We start from the raw sequence: 20971 nt of genomic DNA on the forward strand, positions 1-20971 counted from the left end.
CAGGACATCTTAACCAATTTGATAAATTCCTCAAAATATTAATACTTTCCAAATCATAACCACATACCATGTCAATCATTATACCTAGAGTTTTAATAACAAAAAAAAAAAATGGTACCCAGTTCCTTCACTTTGACATCTGGTTGAGGGTGTTTTTTTGTTATTAACAATTCCAAATAAACATTTATTGCATTAGGATTGGAAATTCATTTGTCCTCAAGGCAAGCATCCTTGGATAAATGAGTTATGGAATAAATATGATAGAACAGTTTTTATGTCATTTCTATAGTTTGTATTTTTATTGTGATAAAATGCACATAACAAAATTAATTATTTTAACTATTTTAAAGTATAAAATTCAGTGGCATTTAGTACATTTACAATGTGCAACCATCAGCACTATCTAGTTCTAGAATATTACCATAACTCCAAAAGGAAACTCCATCCCCACTAAAAAGTCACTCTCCATTCCCCCACATCCTAGCCTTTGGCAACTAGTAATTCCCTATTCTCTCTGTGGATTTACCTATTCTGGATAATACATAAAGATGAAATCATACAATATGTAGTCTTTATAGCTGGTTTACTTCACTGAACATAATGTTTTCAAAGTCTACCCATGTAGCATATATCAAAATTCCATTCCTTCTTAATGCTGAATAATATTCCATTGTATGTATATACCACATTTTGTTTATCCATTTTTTTTTACCTTTTGGCTATTGTGAATGATGCTGCTATGAATATTGGTGTAGACATATCTGTTCAAGTCCCTCCCTTCAACTTTTTTGTATGTATACCTAGGTGTGGAATTTCTAAGTAATATGGTAGATCTGTATCTAACTCTTTCAGAAACCACCAAACTGTTTCCATATTGGCTGTACCATTTACATTCCCTAGCAGTGCATGAGGGTTCCAATTTCTCCACATACTCGTCAACACTTGACATTTTCCACTTTTTTGATTTTGGCTATCCTATAATATAGCCAATCTCATGGTAGGTGTGAAGTGGTATCTCATTGTGGTAAGTTTCTGTTACTTCTTATTACAGAGAAATTTACTCTCAACTTCCACCCTGAACTAGCAAAGGGTCAGGGCATGTGAGCCAGTCCCTGAGTGGTTTCACTTGACAGGAGGGCCCTCTAAATGTGTGGACCAATGAAAGATGAAGCTGAAACATTCCATTACAGCCAGGAAGAACAGGGCTTTGAACACTAAGCAGAGTCACATCAGAGGGTGAAAGGTAGTTTTTAAGGAAAGAAATGCCATAATGGGAGTTGGGAATTAGAACAGTAGAGAGTACCATGACGTTGGCTGAACTGGGAAGAGTACTCCTGTTGAGGTGGTTCTAGGGCTCTGCATCAATATATTAATCACTCATGTATTATGAGATAGCACCTTATACTTTATCAAGTCAGCCAAAAATGGTGGAAAAAGCAATGCCACACAGTCCCCAGTTGGGTAGAGATAAAGGTATTTGGAAATATTTTGTGAGCAGTTCCAAACTAAGAATTCTTGAATTCTTTGAGTCTAAGCAGAAATCTTCTTGGAGGTGATGGTAGGCTGATGGTCCCACACAGGGAGAATTTTGTGGTGAAAAGCTTGAGACTTGACATTTGACAGAGCTTGACTTGAATCCCCTTTATTCACTTACTGATCCTGTGACCATGCTCAAGTACCTTACCTTCTCCCAGTATGAGTTTTCTGTCCTTAAGATGGGTATACTATCTATTTCATTGTGTATCTGGGAAGATAATCGAGATGACGCATGTAAAGAGATTATACATGTAAAGCAGAGATCCTGGCACACAGCTGGTGCACACTACATGCAAACCTACTTAGGCCACACCTCTTTTTAGATGAGCGCTTGAGTTATGGTTCTGGGAAAGGTCTTGTAGGAGTTGGAATCATCTTGGAAATGTAAAAAAGAAAGAGAGACAGGGGGTCAGTGTCTCTTTCCTCAGAGAAGGCCTTGGGTCCCTTTGATGTGAAGGTAACCCGGGAACAAGAGGTAGGCTGGTGGGACCTGATTCAAGTCCACACCCTGGTAGTCACCTTAAATTTGGCTCCTTTTTCACTGACCTTAACTCATTTCATTGACATTAACTGACATTAACTCATCTGTCAGTTTAAATGATTTGTAGATGATCTATAGACCAACTTTGGTTTCATTGGGAAATTAAATCCCTGTAAAATTGTGACTGCAGTTTATTCTCAAAGCAGATATATGATGGCAGGCAATGGATTGCAGAAGCGTGTAGCACATAGCTGGGCCTCTGTCCAGCTCTGTTCTCCTCTCTGAGAGAAAGAAGTAAACAACATAAGCAAGATAGAACACCATCCCTTGCTGTTGGGGGTAGTGGTGATATATTTAGCTCTTGGGTGTGATGATTTGCCTAATATTTCTAACCGTGTATTTGCCAGAAAATGTAGCATCCAGGGCATCAGGAAATGCAATCCCTGGTGCCAGAGTATGGGACCCTCAGGTTTGAGCCTGGCACATCAGGCTGTGAGTGTTGGCTCATACTACCCAAGTGATGCCATTATTAATTATCCTTTCTAATGGAAATTTCTCATGGTTGTCAATTACCTTTTGGCAAACATTATGCTGGGCTTTTACATATAATCTTGATAATAACGACATGAAGTAGATGAGTCAACTGAAGCTCAGCTAAACCAATTGGCTGATACACATTCGTGCAGCCATGTCTTGGACAGGAAAAATGCAATTAAAAAAGATGACTAGAGTCATTGATTTCCACTCTAACACAGCAATAAAATTAATTTCAGAGAAGAGCTTGTTTTGGGTTATGTGAAGGAACCAACAACCAGTCTAGAATGGAGTTTGAGAAACTGAATGGCTCTGTATAATAAAGGAACAGAAGTTTTTAGACTGCACTCTAGTGATCTGAGAGGAGGACAGGATTTCTGGAAGACAGGAATAAATAGAATGGAGAGTGCCCAGTACGTCACCTAGTGCCTAGGTCACTAGTATGGCCAGTCACCTAGTAGCAAGTCAGAACCTGACAAAGAAAAAGGCCATCTGATTGGAAATGGTAGATGCATTTTTGGGGACAGTGAGATCTGCACTGAATTCATAGCTGTTTTTTTGCACTGTGTCCGATGACTCTCAGTGGCAGTCAAAGCTTAGTAAAACTTTGTTACCCTTAAAAGTCTTGCACTGATAGCATTTTGGTTGTGTGGCTCACGTTTAGGGTGAAGTGAGGAAGAGAAAGGAAAGCAGGTACAGGAGAGAATAATATGACTAGGGATTGAGAATCAAACTTGGAGCAAGAAGGAATGGCATCCTAAAGGTCCCTCTTCCTAAAATCTTCAGAAATACTGGGGAGGTGATGAACTTCTCTCAGAGTGTGAATTATTTTATTTAGATAACAAAAGAAAGGAGAATCCTAGAAAGTAAGAGTCTCGGGGCTCCCTGGTCATATTACTTGGTGACAGAGAAGAATCTGGAGGCCAGGTATGCTCGCCCCTAAAGCCCAGCTCCTTCCCAGTTGCTCACTGCCCTTGACTTGAGATGACAGCTGTAGCAAAGGATGAGAGGGAGATGGTTCGGTTGTACAGTCTTATACTTTGTCTTGGTGTCCAGGCTGGAGTGGACCCAACACTGGGGCTTCTCCTTTCCCTCTCAGCTTGTGAGAGTTGTTTTTTTCACCCACTACTCCAGCATCAATTTTAATTGGAACAACTTTTTGGTGTCAAGGAATATCTATTGGAGGGTAATGAAAAACGGAAGAAATACTCAGAGCTTAACAGCCACAAAGTTCTCAGATGAGCTAAAGTAGATTTCTTTGCTAAATGGGGATTTCCTATCTATGAGAAAGGCCTCCTTTAAAGCTGAGTTTGTTCCATTATATTTCTAGCAGAATCCATGTATCTTAGTAAAGTATGAAGGAACACTGTAGTATGCATGGATGGGCCAAGAGGATAAAGATAATCTGATGACAGTATTTTAAGGATAACAGATGATTTCCTAAAAGTAGGGCTGATGACAAATATAGGAGGGATATTATCAATTAATCGCGTATTTTTATAAAGATTTTACCGAAACAATCTTGGTAAAAAATTAGTCATTCTCTCTATAAAGGAATGTTATGTAGCAATATCTCCAGAGCAATGTCCTTTCAAAAATTTAATAGATATCTTCTATATTACATGTTCTCTAAGTAGCTATTGCAGTTATCCCTCACTTATTCCACATTTATGTGGAAAATATATTCTCTGAAGCCCAGCTGGGAGACAGAAAATAAAGGAAGCAAGGCATGTGAGTAGCCTAAATCCAAACTCAGGCCTTTCCCCTGAGTGATGGTTCAGAGGAAAAGACAAATACACGTTGGCTCAGTGAAAAAATGCATGAATAAGCCTATAGATGCACTTATTTTAAAGAGAGTTGTAATAAACTTGCAGATTGATTTTCCCAGTCAGCAGGAAATGAGAAGAAGCAGTTTAGAAGGAACTAAAGGAGTCAGACGACTGTGAGGGACAGACGTACTGACAGCTGACCAAAAAAAGTGGGAGAAGGACAGCTGAGTATTGGTACTGAAGGACTACGGCACGAAGACCTAAGAACAAAGAAAGGCACCTCTATTTGAGATCACCATGAAGTACAGGGCATGTTTCTCAAACTGCAGTCCCTGGACCAGCGTCAGGATCACTGGGAAATGTAAATGCAAATACTCAGGCCCCACCTCAGATCTACTCAGTCAGAAACTGAGGGTGGAGCTTGACAATCGAATAAACTGTCCAGGGATTCTGGTGCCCACTACCCTGTCAGGTCCCCTGGTGGTTAGGTCCTCTCAATCCAGAGGGCATCGCTGTGTTTCAACTCAGTGAGATGGGTGTTCATGACTTCGATCATAGTGAAAAAGTTACTTTATACTTGCTCTCCCTGCTTGTGCTCTCTTTCTCACTCTCACTCTCTGACAAATAATTAAATAAAATCTTATAAAAATTAAAAAAAAAAAAACAGGTGGCTTTCAGATCCTTGAGAAAGACATTTCTGGGTTGTAAAACTGGCAAGAGGCAGTTTGAAAGATTTACATCTGAAAGGGGCAGAGTAAAGGATATACAATAACAAGTTATCTACAGTAAATGCTCTTGGAAAAGGGAGATCCAGGCGCTTATAGTCAGGAAGAAGCCTGTTTAAAGTCAGTCAAGCTAAAGAGTACTTTAAAGCCATCTTGGTCAAGACCTGTGGGAAAATAGCAGCAAACTCATTTTTTTATGATTTACAAAACATGTGCCAAAGTGTTCTTGTTTCACTGGATTTCCTCATAAGACTGATAAAAACAATTTTATTTATTCAGGAAAAAAACTGTGAATCAGGCAGCTGAATTTATGTTCCCCTGTGTGATGCCCCCTCGTCTTCTTGGGACACAGTGAGATCTATACTGAGTGGACCACATAATCTCTCATCCTAAATGACCTGCCACAGAAATTACCGGTGAGTTCAAACACTGGCTACTATGACCTGAAAACAACAATCTTTGGATGTTACCAACAAAGAGGAAATGGAAATCAAAGTGCTTTCACTGCAGCCTCTCAGAAACTCCTTCAAGGGGGAAGCTAATAAAATGTAAAAGCCATATCAAAGAGGAAATAGAGTTAAGAAGTTGAAGAAAAATCTCACTCTTCTCCTAAGCTGCCAAACCCTTCCTGGGTTTACTTTCCTCCTTACCAGGCCCCTTGATCAATCAACTCAGTAACATCTACCAGCCTCTTTCGTTCACTTAGCTTCTTGTCCTAAATCTTAACCCTACCCTACCAATCCCTAAACTTGTAGTAACTCAGCAATTTACTTTCTCTACCATCCCTGCTATGAAGTTGCACACTATTGAAGAAATCTCAAAACTTAATCTACTGGCAGTAATTCATAGGTTAAGTTTCTGTAGACAGAATAATGGCCTCCACAAAGATACTCACATCCCTCCCCCCTAGAATCTGGGAATATGTGACCTTACATGGAAAAAGGAACTTTGCAGATGTGATTAAGATCTCAATATTCAGAGGTTATCCTCGATTACCTAAGTGAGCCCAAGTGTCAAGATCAAAGGAAAAGAACAGACCTAGAGAGATGGGGTGATGAGCTTTGAAGAAGGAGGAAGAGGCCATGAAACCAAACAATACAGGTGTCCTCTAGAGAGCTGGAAAAGGCAAGGATACAAATTCTCCCCTGGATCCTCCAGAAGAAACACAGCACTGCAGACACCTTGATTCTAGTCCCACAGGACTCATTTTAGATTTCTGAAATCAGATCCTCAAGGCAATAAACATGTGGCATTCCTCTGTGGCTGCCAACAATGACAGGGGGCAGATCCTAGTGCTTGGTGGCCAATGCCATCTCCTGGCCACACAGCAGACATCGTGACCAAGGAGGTACTGTTGAATGCAAGGTGGTACTCCTGCACTAGGAGGGCATCAACCTTTCTGGTAATTTCTACAGAAACAAGGGCAGGCCCGTTCAGGTGTGCTGCCCCATGAGACCACTTGAATCCAGGCTGCCCTACACCACCTCTAGGTGTTTGACGGGATCCCGTCACCTTATGACAAGTAAAAGTGGATGGTAGTTCTGCTGCTCTTGAGTCTGTGCCTCTGAGGCCTAGGTGAAAGTAGGCCTACCTATCTGGTGCTAGGAGGTTGGCTGAGTGTACCGGGGGTGACAGCCACCGTGGAAGAGAAGAGGAAGGAGAAAGCCAAGATCCATTAACAGGAGGAAAAAACCCAGCTCATGAGGCTATGGAAACAAGACCAAAAAAAAACAAAAAACCCATGAAGAAGAAAATTGATAAACACATGCAGGTATTTATTAAGACCCATGGACTCCTGGCCTGAGCATGATAAACACTGTTTATCCTTCATGCTTGGCCTGGCCTCCCTTTTCCATCCCTGCCCTGGATGGGGCGGGGGGGGGGGGCGGGAATCCAGGGGCAGCCATCCAGGTGTCAAGGCAGCGTGGGCCTTAGAGAGCTGAAGCACAGAAGGGGCCTTGGTCACTGCTTCTGTTTAAAAAAGAACAGTCTTCTGCAAATGTATTTCAAATGTACTTCAAACAGCTCTAACAGTTGCGCAGACAAAATTCGTCTCTGATATACTAGTTCACAAGAGAGTTTTAGAAAATGGAGAGTTAAGGACAACCAGTTACTTTAGCTTTGGTATTTGCACGAGCAAGCTAGAAAACTAATTGGAACAAGGCATCTGTTTCAGCTTCCCACATGTCGGGTACTATACACCGCAGCTGTCGGAGAGTGCTGGGGGGGGGGGCAGTGGGAGCCTGGGGTTGCACATTCACAGTCATAGACTGGGCACGCACACCATACAGGCGTTGCCCTGCTGCTTCCCTGTATTGTGTGATCAGAAATGAATACATTATTTCAAAGTAAATGAATCAATTGTGTTGGGTTAAGCCAACTTAGTTTGTAGTAATATGTTCTGCTGGCAGTAGAAAACGGATAGTTTCCAACCTCAGGTGGGTCTTCAAACCCTCAGGAATTGTGATGGAGAGACTTCAAAGACCACTGCTTTCAGTTCCTTTCCTCCCTATACGTGCCTGCTGCTCAAGATTTCAACAGGTGCGATCTCTTTGCCTTCCCCTTAAGTCTGGGCTGGCTTCTTCATTTGTGTTGACCAACAGAGCGAGACGCAAGGGACACTCTGCCAGTTCTGGCCCCGCCCTTTCAGCAGCTTTTTGCTTTCTCCCTCTTGGTGGCCAGCGACCATGAAGGAAGTCTGACAGTCCTGAGACCATTGTGCTGGGAGGAAGCCCGAGCTGTTCCAGGCATCCCACATCCCAGCTGAGACACCACATACAGGAGTGCAGGAACCATCTTGGATTGTCTAGCTGACACCATATGAAGAACTGCCCAACTGAGCCTAGCTCAGATTTCAGAATCATAAATCATACATGGCAGCTTTTAAGCCACTAAGTTTGGGGTGGTTTGTTACCAAGCAAGAAATAGCTGAAACAAAAATATTTGTTTTCCCATTCCCTTCTCCCATTCCCTTCCCTCTCTGCAGATCATCTTTCCCCCTATTTTAGAGAAATTCTGGTCCCTCCAGCATATTTTCCATTGGTTTCAACCCTAATCTCCCCTCCCATACCTGTAGCCACATTGATTTTCTGGTCTTTCTTAGAATTACCCTCCTGATTTAATCCCATCCTGCATCTCAAAGTTTCAATCTTTCTGCAGATTCACTGTCATTCTGCACAGGCTCCTTTCTTCAGGTGGTACACACACCCAGGGAGATCCCCATCCCTTTAATTATAGCTCCAAGTTATTGCTCTCCTTTTTTGTCCAAACTTTTTTTTAGAAGAGCCTGCACATGTCATGTTGACATTGAACGCTCAGTCAGGTAGTGAGCTAAATCAGCGGAAGGACCTAATAAGGGTTGATCAAAGGCAAGAGTGTATGGGGGAGTGGGGCAGAGGGGACTGGGGGGGAGGTCTATTATTTAAACAGAATCCAGCTGCCAACACCAGTAAGTAAAGGTGGGTTTGTGGCAAGTAGAGGCAGAGGGAGAGGACAAATTTGTAGGGTTAAATGTATCGTACAGGCTGGGTGCAAGTCCCAGGCAAGAAATAGGGAGGGCACTCAGTCCAGCCAGACCAGGAGAAGGTGCAAGGTTGGGCCTTGATTATCCAGCTGTGCATGGCTGCTCTTGCTCAGGTGGACAAACAGGCCACTTCCTCACAGAAAGACTTGCCTGCTCCAGAATTTTCTATTCACTGGTGAGGGCTCCAACTCTATATACTTAATGGATTATACTCAGAGAACAATTAATGCTTAGATACCTACCAACAAAGCAACAATTCCAAATAAAGTAACATTGAGGTCAAATTACCACATTAATTATTTCAAATTATTTTTCCCTGAAGAGATATTCACTTTGGACTATATGTAACTAAAAATCTGCAAACCAGCTTTCCCAAAATAATAAATGAACAACATTTTTGCATTCTACCAGTAGGGTGAAATTGTAAAGAGCACCCGCTTTGGAATCAGACTGTGCGGTATACAGAAGAGGACACACACATATCAAAACAACAGTCCATGTCTTAATGCTGGAAATGGTGAAGATGTTATCTTATGTAGCAAGGGGAAATTAAAGTTGCAGAAGGAATTAAGATTGCTAATCAGCTGACCTTAACATAGGGTGAGTACCCTAGTTTATACAGGGAGGCCATTTTATCACAAGGGCCCTTCATAGTACCTGAGGAAGACAAAGGAGGAGGTAAGAGTGGTGCACTGTGAGCACCCAACTTGCCTTTGCTGGCTCTGAAGTTGGAGGAAGGCGGCCAGGAGTCAAGGAAGGCAGGAACTCTAGAAGCTGGAGAAAGCACAGGAACATCCTCCCCTAGAGCCATGCTTTTAGTGCAGTGAGACCTTCGTCAGACTCGTGACCTACAGAAATATAAGGAAGAAACGTGTCATTTGAGCTGCTAAATCTGTGACCCTTTGTTAACGGCAGCGATAGAAAACTAACAGTGACTACATCATTCAAATCCTGACTATCATTTACCACCGGTGGACTTAGGGGATATTACTTTTCTACTCTTATTTAAAATAAGACTGATGAAATGAGATGAGATAATACATTAAATATTTAGAGTAATGTCAGACACACAGCAAGTGCTCAATGCTAAGTGTTGTTATTGTTATTTCATTGTTGTTTTTTATTTACCTTTCTCTTTCATTTTTGTCACCAGGTTTTACCTGAGACCCACACTCCAAATATGTTTTTCCTGTATCCACTTAAACAGCACAAGGCCCACGCCTGCTAAAGGATTAATACCCCTGAAGCCCTGAATTGCCTGGTGTACCTTCTTAGAGTGCTTTGTTTCTAGCTTTGAACATCTAACTCATCTTGCTTGTTCCTATCTTGTTAGAACAAGCCGTACTAACACCATTTTTTAAAAAGAACTTTGCTACTCTTGAGGACTTAATTGCAGTGTTGCTGGTTGATGAGTTTGCATTTTAAACCGAGACCTTGAAATAAACACAGTCATTTCAGTTCTTGATACAACACAGAGAAAGTGCATTCTCTGATTAGCCTGTCGCCTTAGGACTGCACCATGACAATGGGATAAAATTAGCCACACTTGCCAATGACCTGATTCCCATTACAGATTTTGGCAGTTTCTGAACTCTAAATTCTTTCTGAAGTATATTGTATTTGATATATTTAGGGTGTTTACAGTACATCTAGCCATTTTATTTGAAAAATATAATGTGTTTGCAGTATTTGATTAACTTAAATAATTTACATTTTCACAAGAGGGAAATTTTGTTATATGCCTAACTTTGTTTTTACTAAGTTCTGGGATCCCCTAAGAGAACACAATCTTCAACACCATCCATCCTCATGCCTACAAAGCATGAAAAAGAGATTTGCATTAGGGTCTTGCTTTAGTCTGAAGAGTCCCACCCTCTTACTCTCAATAGTTAACAACAGGAGACTTTTTTCTTAGTATTGACAGAAATACACATAAAAAGTATCAAAGAACACTGTTCGGACAAAAGGTTTTTGGGATGCCTAGGTGGCTCAGTCAGTTAGGTTAAGCGGCTGCCTTTGGCTCAGGTCATGATCCCAGGATCCTGAGATCAAGTCCCACATGGGGCTCCTTGCTCAGTGGGGAGCCTTCTTCTCCCTCTGCCTGCCAGTCCCCCTGCTTGTGCTCTTTCTTCCTCTCTCTCTCTCTCTTTCTCTGACAAATAAATAAAAATCTTAAAAAAAGAAAAAAAGGTTTTAGTGATGTACCACATCTTTGGTAATTTCAACAGTTGGTGAAAGAGAATGGATTGAGCTTCCTTGTTTGTGAATAATTCATTCTTTCAACAATGTTCAAGTATTTATTAAGTTCATACAATGTCCCAGGAATTAAGAAACTCTCCCAAAATCTAAAGAGTGGATTGTTTAGGAATATACATATGTATATGTGTGATTAAATGGATTTTAAAGCCCACAGAATTCAAAATAGTACCACCTCTAGGGGAGGTAGGGAGACGGGAAGGGTGAGGATTACACAGGTAGTCCCACTGGTATGGGTGTGTGGGAGTTCTGCAATGGATGGTAGATCCTCAGGTGTTCATTCTCTTATTGTGTTTTACAACATACACATACTTTACTTATATTCTTTTAATGTATCAAATACTCATTTTTAAAAGGAGCAATCAAGTTCTACTTTAAGTAGCTTCTAGTCTTACATGGTGTCCAGAATTTGACTGTTTCTCGTATCTTATCCTGTAACCATAGCCTTTCTCCCCCACCACTCCATATTTAGGAGTCTGTCCCCATCTTTTAGGGGGAAAAATATCCCAAACTATATGTACCAACATTTTTTTAAAAATCCTTAATTAAAGAGCATGACAAATTCAAACGTGTTTCCCTAGCCTGAGTTCGAAGGCCCAAGGATCGTCATTGTCTAATGAGAAGACCAGTGGGTGCTCTTGTTTATTTCCTGCCAGTTTCCTGCAACTGGAACTCAAGGCAGGTCAGCCCCTGACATACCTTGTGTCTAACATAGTGCTATATAGTTGAAAGGCAAGTTTCTAGACCCAGTTCCAACACTAGCTCACTGTGTGAATTTATGCAAGTAATTAAATATTTTGTGGGTTTTTTAAAAAAAATTTATCAGTGTCAAAACACTCACAAATATAACCTATCTCCCTGGACCTATGAAATATAATTACAAACATGAAAGCATTTTGAAAAGTTAAGTGCTATATTAAAGTTGAATACTATTATAAGTATTCTTATTACAAGTATGTGAATTTAATAAACATTTATAAAGAAATGTGTGCCTGTAATAATAATTAAAAAAAGAAATTTGTGTCTGTATTTCAACAAAACTAAAGAAATAGAAGAGCATAGGGGGGCAGAAAGAAGATAGATTTATAGCCAGACAAGCTTGGGTTCAAACCTTGGCTCTGTTTGTTTTTAGCTGTGTCATCTTTATCAAGTACATTTATTCCTTTGAACCTCTGTTTTTTCACCTGTAGAATGGGATAATTATACTAGCCTTATAGGACTGCGGGGAAGATTAATTAACATATAACATTAAATCCTTCTACTGTACCGGTGGGAAAGGAAACTGGTACAGCATCTGAGGAGAGATACATGGCAACATCCATCACATAAAGTTGACATATCCTTTGAACAAGAAATCCCACTTCAACAAGTTTGTCACAGTCTCACACCATTATGAAATGACAATACATGCATGGTTGTTTATTATAGGATTATAATTACAGAGCCTTAGAGATTATCTAAATACACAGAAATAATGCACATCCATACAATAGAAAATTATAAAACTATAAAAAGTGAGGAAGTTCTTTGTGTATGCATATGGAGAGATCTTTAGGGTACCTTGTTCAGTGAAAAACCAAGGTACGAAAGGAAAAGTATGAAATATACCACAATTTTTAAAAGATTAAAAATTTCAAAAGATTTTAAAAGTTTTTTTAAAGAAAAAATATTAGTTTAATATTCATGAAATATTTCTCTAAGGATACAAAAGATCATATCACTTTGGCGACCTTTGAGGAGGGAAACTGGAGGACCCGGGGAGGGAAGAGCAGGCACCCTGCATACCCTTCTGGACCTTTCAAATTTTGAAACAACAAATACATCACCTATTTGATAAAGCTGAATGAATCGATGGATGGATAGATGAATGAACTGCAATATCTGGCATAAAATAAATGCTAAAAAACTCTTAGCTTTCATTCCCTGCTTCTCTCCACCTAAATTATCTTAGAACTAAATGTATAAATTTTAACCTTTACTAATTTCACCCAACAATTTCAAAAATTCAGTTCTTTAGTTTAAATAAAATAAATGGTAAGTCTGCCATTTAAAAAAAAATCCATATTTCCCTATGGTTTCAATTACAGACAATGAAATAGAACATTTTATCTTTCAGCAGGTTCTGATTCTTTAAAAACAACAACGACACACAAAGGCCCATTTAAACCCAAAGTGAACTCAAGACTCAAGGACATTAGAAATGAGAGAACAAGCTCAAACACCTCTGTACCTCCTTCCCCAAAGGGAACAAGGTGAACTCTCTTCCTGCAGAGCCTGAGCCACGTCATCCTTTGAATTCAGCCTCCTCTCCCACCTGACCTTTACAGCCACTTTCAAGCAGCAAAGAGAAATTCCCTGATTGAAGCACGAATGAGGAAAGAAATGTCCCAGGAAAGGGAAGAGGCCAACAAAGCTACGCGTTCAATAACCCAAGTAGTTGGGAGGACAAAATAATTTGACTTAATTAACTTTTCCATTTTTCTATATGATTAAAGCAATCCCTGTTACCTACAACTCAGTATCCTTCACCTCTGTGTTCCTTGGACCATTTTTAGAATCCTTTTGGAGTCTTAAAATACTAGAATAGGTTTGAGCTCAGGTGGTATTTCCTATTTCAATTCTCAGGTTACCTCCCTCTTCAGTACCTTCCCATCTACAAGGGTTGGTTCTTCAAAAAAAAAAAATAGATTGCGATATCATCACTTGTTTTTCTTTTGATTTCATTTACTACATCCATCACACTTTTGCTTTTGTTTAATCATGAAAATGTGCATAAGGCTATAGAGATGTACCTGACATAGAAAAATGAAAAAGTAAATAATAACCCCAGACAAGAGCGCTGAAGGTGAAGCAGTGCAGTCTGCCACAAAAGTCAAAAGAATGAGGAGAACAGTAGGTGCAATAGGCCCATAAAGGAGGAAGTCACTGTGGTCTGAAAGGACTGGAAAGATTTCATTAAGGAAGAAGCTCTGTTGGGTACTAGAGAATTTGGACAATGGAATAAAGAGGTGAAGATATCCCCGGTGGGAGAAACTGTGAGTGAAGGTATGGAGAATGAAAAATCTAAACCACATTCATTAAAAAAAAATTTTTTTAATTAATTTATTAAAATAAAAATAAACCATAGTCAGCTAGGAGTTGTCAGTTTGGGGCAGTATTTCCCAAAGTGTACACCAGGTAACATTGGAGGTACTAAAAGATTTTAGATGATACAAGGAAAATCATTTTATATTTTAACTTTTTTTTTTTTTAAGAGAGAGAGAGAGATGGGGAACGGGAGAGGGAGAAGGAGAGAGAGAATCTCAAGCAGACTCCACACTTGGCATGGAGCCTGATGCAGGGCTCAATCTCATGACCCTGAGATCATGACCTCAGCCTGAATCAAGAGTCAGATGCTTAACTGACTGAGCCACCCAGGCACCCCTATAGCTGTGTTATTTTGAGCAAGTCAGTTAACCTTTTGCAATTAAGTTTTCTCATTTATAAAATGAAGAAATTAAACTAGATCATTGGTTACCAATTTGGGGGGAATTCTATGAACTACTAAAATTTCAAAGAAATCTGAGAGCAGAGCCACAAGATGGAAGGAGACTGGGTCCCTGAGTGAACGTAATGCCCCCTATATTCAGATTTTACTTGAGGAAGACATGAACTTTATTGGGTTAATCCATTGATATCTGGGGATTATAGCAGCCATCATTACTTAACGTAAGTCACATACCAAGTAAAGACATTTTTAAAATACCATCTCCTATCACAAAGAAAGGACATTTTAACATCAAAATTATAGGAAGCATACAATCTTAGAAACTGGAACAGTCCTTCAGATTGAAAAGCTAGCTTCCTGAAAAATTCATTGCCTTGCAGCTGCTTTTTCTCATTTCATCATGAATGCATGAAAACTTCATTATGAACAGTCATTGGCCCTTGAACAAGCATTGAACTTTAGGACAGATGATTCTCCACTCAGTCAGAACTCAAGGCTGAATTCACCTGCTCAAATAAAGTTGTCAAGAAGCAGCCTCTCTCCATCTCCTGTCTCTGCCATCCTGTGTTGCTTCATTTCCAACAGGGTAAATTCTCATGGTGGGCTTCATTCCTCTAAGGCTAACATGAGCATAGTTCCAGGTCTAGAGGGGAGAAAAGCCTTCTTCCTACTGTTTTGTGAAAAGTGCCAGCATCAGTTCTGCTCAGATCAGCTTGGGTCATGTGCTCACCACCAACCAAATACTTCCGCCAAGAGGCCTGAATGGGCTACCTGGCCATGTCTGGATCACATCCAGGGCTGTGTCCCCAAGGAAAGACATGGGTGTTCTATTACCCAAAGATAAGAGAATAAGCTCCATGGGGCCAAAACTGCAGATACTACAACTTCCAATGACTCTCCAGCACTGAAATCCAGTTTATAACTGGGGCAACCTGATTTGAAGAAGCTTACAGAATATCCTAGGAGCCCTCGGTATTCTTCATAGCTGGGTGCCATAACGCTGCAGATGACCTTAAGCAAGGATTCTGCCCAGCTTTTCAGTGGGATTTTAAAAAAGGTGCGGGAGGGGTGCCTGGGTGTCCCAGTTGGTTAAGGGTCAGATTCTTGGTTTCGGCTCAGATCGTGATCTCAGGGCTGTAAGACTGAGCCCCATGGAGCCCAGGGCTCGTGCTCAGTGGGGAGTCTGCTTGAGATTCTCCTTCTCTCCCTTTCCCTCTGACCCTCCCCCTCACTCACTCGATTTCTCTAAAATAAATAAATAAATAAATAAATCTTTTTAAGAGAAAACAAAGTGTAGAAGAATCAGTTTACAAAGAAGCACTTTGAAGATCAAAGAGTAAATGAAGAATAATCAAGCAGGCACGTATTTCCCAAAATGTGTTATTATTCATATGAAGATAGATGTAGATGCCAAATTCATAGGCTTAGGCAGGCTTATTAATTTCAAATGTGAGCTTTGGTTTTTATTTGGAGCATAAGAACAAATGAGATAAATCTGGGTTAATTAAAAACTCAGTTTCTCCACCTATCGTAATATTTTTTATGCTATTAGTGTCAGTCCATCTGTGAGAAAAGACTCAAAGACATCCAGCATTTAGTATCATCAAGGCCACATCATTTTTCTCCTCCTCAGTCTGGTGCCCCCCTCCTTCTTAAATTGGCGATTCGTAGTATCATTAAATGTATCATTAAATTTTACTTTACCCAGATTAGTACAAAATTTCAGGCTTTCAGTCTAAGCCCTTTTGAATTTAGTACCTCCAAATACTTTGAAAGACCTGTGCCATCATTTTGGTTCCTCGTATTCTAATTATACAAGAAGTCTGGATGTATTTTCCTATTTTTCAACAATCTAGCCAAGTCTCATACCAGCCTATACCTCCAGAAATAACTGAACAATGAAGAATTTTCAAACTTAGTACAGATAAAAACTATAATACCACTCTCTATTATGTAGTATTTTTCTTTTCATCTCTGCTATCATTAATTCAGTCAAGAGCCCTTCCATATGAATTCTCCACACAGCAATGGATTTGTTTCTGTTCTTTTTGTCCATATTCGTCTCTCTCAGGCAGATGTGAAGGCCAACTTCTGCCTTTATCGCTTCAAGGCTATCTCTGCCTTGAATCACCACATAACACTGCACTTTTTCTTTTTTCCCTCAAAGAGAAGAAAAAATCTATAGTCCCACACATTCACTTGCTATTTCTAATGTATCATAACATGTGAGGTCAACTTGTGTAGTTGAAATATCGGAAATTTTGAAAATATTCACAATTATTAAGATGAAAATTAAATGTATGGATTAAATTTAGAGGTTTTTTTTTTTAAAGATTTTATTTATTTATTCGACAGAGATAGAGATAGCCAGCGAGAGAGGGAACACAAGCAGGGGGAGTGGGAGAGGAAGAAGCAGGCTCATAGCGGAAGAGCCTGATGTGGGACTTGATCCCACAACGCCGGGATCACGCCCTGAGCCGAAGGCAGACGCCCAACCACTGTGCCACCCAGGCGCCCCTAGAGTTTTTTTCTAAAGACACCTGATACTTGTAAAGTATTGTCAAATATTAAGGAATAGGGACACCTGGGTTCCTCAGTGGGTTAAGCGTCTGCTACAGCTCAGGTCATGATCCCAGGGTCCCAGGATCAAGTCCTGCATTGGGCTCCTTGCTCAGCAGGGAGCCTGCTTCTCCCTCTGGGTGCCCCTCCCCTTTTGTGCTTTCTCTCTCTGACAAATAAATAAATAAAATCTTTTAAAAAATATATCAAGGAATAGCCACTGATTCTTTTAACAAATACGTATCAATTCCCTGAATGTGTCAGCCAGTGTGCTCTGGGAGCTGAGGACACAGCACTGAACCAGGCACTGGCTCCCGCCCTTACAGAGATAACATCCCAAAGAAGGAGCAGGAAAGAAACACCAACACAATTGTTAGAAAAACTAGGTCAAAATGTAGAGAGTGGCTGATGGAGAAAACTGTGATGGAAGTCATCTCTCAGGACATAACATCTCAGCTGAGACCAGGGGATGAGAAAAAGGCAGTCATGCTGTGGAGTCGGATGGGGACAGATGTCCAGGCGGAGGAAACATATATGCAAAAGTCGGAGGCTGGAAAAGTCCCCCAAAGTCAGAGGCTAGAAAGGAGGCTGGTATGGTTAGATCATTATTTTCACTCATCTCCGTAAATACCCAATTCAGAGACATTATTTCTTGTCTTCATTTAATGCACCATTGTCGTTTCATGGTTAAGTCACTTACTTCTTAACTTTAATTATGACTTACTTTACTTATGCATTTAGGTCATTGTGAATTCTCTGAATGAGTTTGTCTTTACCGCTAGAGAAGCCTTTTGAGAGTCACTGTATTAAAAGCATCAGCTACCATGCCAGTGGTCAGGAAGAGTTAATAGACCTCCCCAAATGTCCGTTTACTGCCAAAAAATCCTGTATACCCTGAGAGAATCTGGCTGGGTATTTGGAGCCATCTGGTATTTAAACAAAGCCCATTGTGCAGAACTGGCCAGTATTTTAAAAATATAGTACACCCAATCTAGGTTTTAAATGCATATATGCATTGAATTAGACTGTGCCCATCTTTGCCTTTGAGTGCCCTGGTTTTAATAACATTTCAAACTAACAAAATGTCATGTAAAAAAGATGGAAGGAGCAGGGCTTGATTGTCTCTTTTGAGCTCGGCAGAATCCTGGTGTCTGCTCCATCTGCTTCCGTAAGCACTGAGCCAATCAGGAGTCAGCCAGTCTGAAGATGACAAGATGCTGACTGCTTGCCCTAGCTCTGCTCCAGCTCTCTGGCAAGTGGGAGAAGAGGCTTCCTTGGCAAGGAATGGGGTAATCATTGAGAGGATGGACCATGACGTCAGGACGACCTGAGTACAAATTCTAGGCTGCTGTTCACTGGCATTAAGACCTTAGTCCCTAGGTAACTTACATAACCTCTCTGAGCTTCACTTTTAGCAACTATAGAAGAAGAAGGTTAATAACCATGTATTTGATTTGTTGTGAGAATTAAGTATGAGAATGTATAGCAGTGTGTGGCACATAGTAGGCGTTCAACAGTAGCAGATACCATTTTTATGTCTTAATAAATTTCCTTCTTCAGATGAGAAACACCTGCTAAACAATTACCAATCCATAGAGATATGGCAGGTACTGAGGGTATATAAGTTAAGCAACCTACCAAGGCCGTCTTGTATCAGTGCCAATCACTATATCCACCCTGTGCCCCTTATCTAGGGCTAGGGACCTCAGCAGGACCATTTACCTGGGGGTCCTCACTGATAAGGGACCTCATATTTAGACATGTTAGAGAAATACCTTGCAAGGTGATTCCAACATGATCTTCCTACCTCCTTGTGCCTCCTTTCCAAGGGTCTTTAGGTCTTTTTTGGATTCCCACGTGGGGAAAAGAGTAACTGATAGCAACTTTCACTTCCCCTACCAATTCTAAGAAAGGTCCGTTAAACCCCTGTCTCCTGGATACCTGGTGATCTTAAAGTTTTAGAGAAATAAAAAATAGCTGCTTCTAACACAATAAAAAGGTCTAGAATATCCTGTTTGAGAGATAAAGCAAAACACTTGAAACTTACAAATGATTTCAGGTACTCATCACTTGATGGCACTATTTGCTATGTGTAACTTAGTAATAGCCAACCAGCTTTACAAATGCCTCTTAACTCTTCTCATCAGAGGAGACTCTGTTAAAATGCCAAGTTTTCTACAAAGAAATAATACTGGACTTGAAATATTACCTTAACGCAAGAACATAGAGAAAAACAATTCCTAGGCATTTTGCAGACCCCTCTACTTGATGTGTACGCCTTCCTGAACCCCTGACGATAGGCTTCTGGAGGCTCCATCCCAGCAGTGGCCCCAGTGAGCACTACCTCTGCATCCAGTGACCCTCTGCCTGGACAGGAGAACATCAAGGGGAAGCCTCGGGTCACTAGCTGTCTTTCAACCCTTGTAATGTCTTGTTGACCTATGTTGCAAGGCTTGAGCCCCAGTCTGGTGATGGGTTATCTGAAAAGCACTCCCTGCTCCAGGAGAACTTCTCAAGGAAGTGGTCCCGGGGCCAATGGGAACACTTGAGTTTATGGCAGTGGAAGAGAGTCTACTTCCTCGGCTGCCAGATCAGCTGCCTCCCCCTGACCTCACTTCCTGCCACTCTGTTCCTTACTCCTTTTTGGCCTTCTTTCAGTTTTCCTCATACAACCTGTTCTTCCCTGCCTCAAGTCGGAGCACACGCTGTTTTCTTCTAATTGAAATGCTTTTCCCCAGACCAGCTACACCCTTTCAGGGCCCACTGCAAAATTAAAATGCAGGTGTTCTTATTCAAAACTCATTAATAATTTCAAGATGGTGAAGAGCAAAGCTTTATACCAAGCATGTGACCCTTCTAAGCATGGGGACCTGAGTGAATAAACAGGTCTTACACCCACAAAAACTGGCCCCATTTTTCTTCTGTTCTTCACATAGCTGGCTTATCATCACCAAGGTCATCATTTCTAGTTATTCTGTTTCTTTTTTATTTTCTTTATAGCACTTAATACAATTGTAGATGTTAAATAATTAGCTTACTTTTTGGGGTCTAGCTCCCCCCCCTTTTATGCTATGAGCTGCATAAGAGCAGAGGCTACGTTTAGCCTTGACCACATGGATCTCCAATGCCTACAACTGTGTCGGGTATAGTAGACGCTTAATAAATACATGTTGTGATATATCTGGGTGGCTCAGTTGGTTAAGTATCCTGACTCCTGATTTTGTCTCAGGTCATGTTCTCAGGGGGGTGAGATCAAGCCCCACGTCAGGCTCCACACTCAGCAGACAGTCTGCTTGACATTCTCTCCATCTGTCCTTCCCCCAACTTGCATGCACTTTCTCTCTCTCTCTCCAAAATAAACGAATAAAACTTTTAATAAATAAATAAATACATGTTGCATGGTTAGATTAATTTATGTTTCTTTGCTTTCAGCTACAAGTTACTTTTAGCAACTGAAATCTTCAGTGCATAAAATAGCTTTAGACTTGTCAGAGAGAAAGCAGGAACCTCTAAGAGTAATCAGTGCTTGAGTGGAGTCAGTGTAATGGTATTCTCTCTTCAGCTGAGAAACTGCCTCTTGTTTCCCCAGAGACGGCTTGCTTTCTAGAATCACTTCGTTGCTTTTACGATTTCTGATCTACCCAAATCTTCATATTTTTCTTATAAAAAGGAAACATCCCAGTCGTTCTAGGAGGTATATTTAAAAATGAAAAAGATGGATATGATGCTATCTCTGCACATGAAAGAGGAGTTATTCAGACACCAACTGGTGGACTGTGGACTGCAGTGAATTCTGACTCTGACCACCCAGAGACAGCACAGACGCCACCAGTTCAAGAGCCCAGTACCCAACAAGACACTTCACATACCAGCTGTAAGTGGAGTCCCCAGGCCACCCACACTTCTGACCAACTGGCTATACACTTGAGTTCTCTGGGGGAGGGAAGGACAGGTCTCTCACGCAGGTTTGCTTGAAAGCGCAAAGAAAGGAGACTGGCCTGGGTTTTTACTGCAGTTAAGGGACTGAATCTCCTGCAAGTGCCAAAGAGGGAAGGCTTTCTTATCAGCTGGTGTAGATATGGGGCACAATGGGAAGAGGGA

General features: G+C 40.8%; 1 protein-coding gene and 1 pseudogene across 5 annotated transcripts in view; one reads left to right on the forward strand and one right to left on the reverse strand.

The window, feature by feature from the left end:
* Positions 1-20971, reverse strand: part of MCTP1 (multiple C2 and transmembrane domain containing 1) — a 564253-nt gene that overhangs the window by 531987 nt on the left and 11295 nt on the right. For all 5 annotated transcript variants that reach the window (XM_044384008.3, XM_044384007.3, XM_044384003.3 and 2 more), the window contains exon 2: positions 9280-9416. In XM_044384008.3, the coding sequence (XP_044239943.1) occupies positions 9280-9363 (84 nt within the window). In that variant the 5' untranslated portion in view covers positions 9364-9416. The remainder of the gene's footprint in view (positions 1-9279; positions 9417-20971) is intronic.
* Positions 6290-6849, forward strand: LOC113254970 (60S ribosomal protein L13a-like; annotated as a pseudogene).

The sequence above is a fragment of the Ursus arctos genome, unplaced genomic scaffold (genome assembly GCF_023065955.2).
Source record: "Ursus arctos isolate Adak ecotype North America unplaced genomic scaffold, UrsArc2.0 scaffold_5, whole genome shotgun sequence".
NCBI classification, from domain to species: Eukaryota; Metazoa; Chordata; class Mammalia; order Carnivora; family Ursidae; genus Ursus; species Ursus arctos.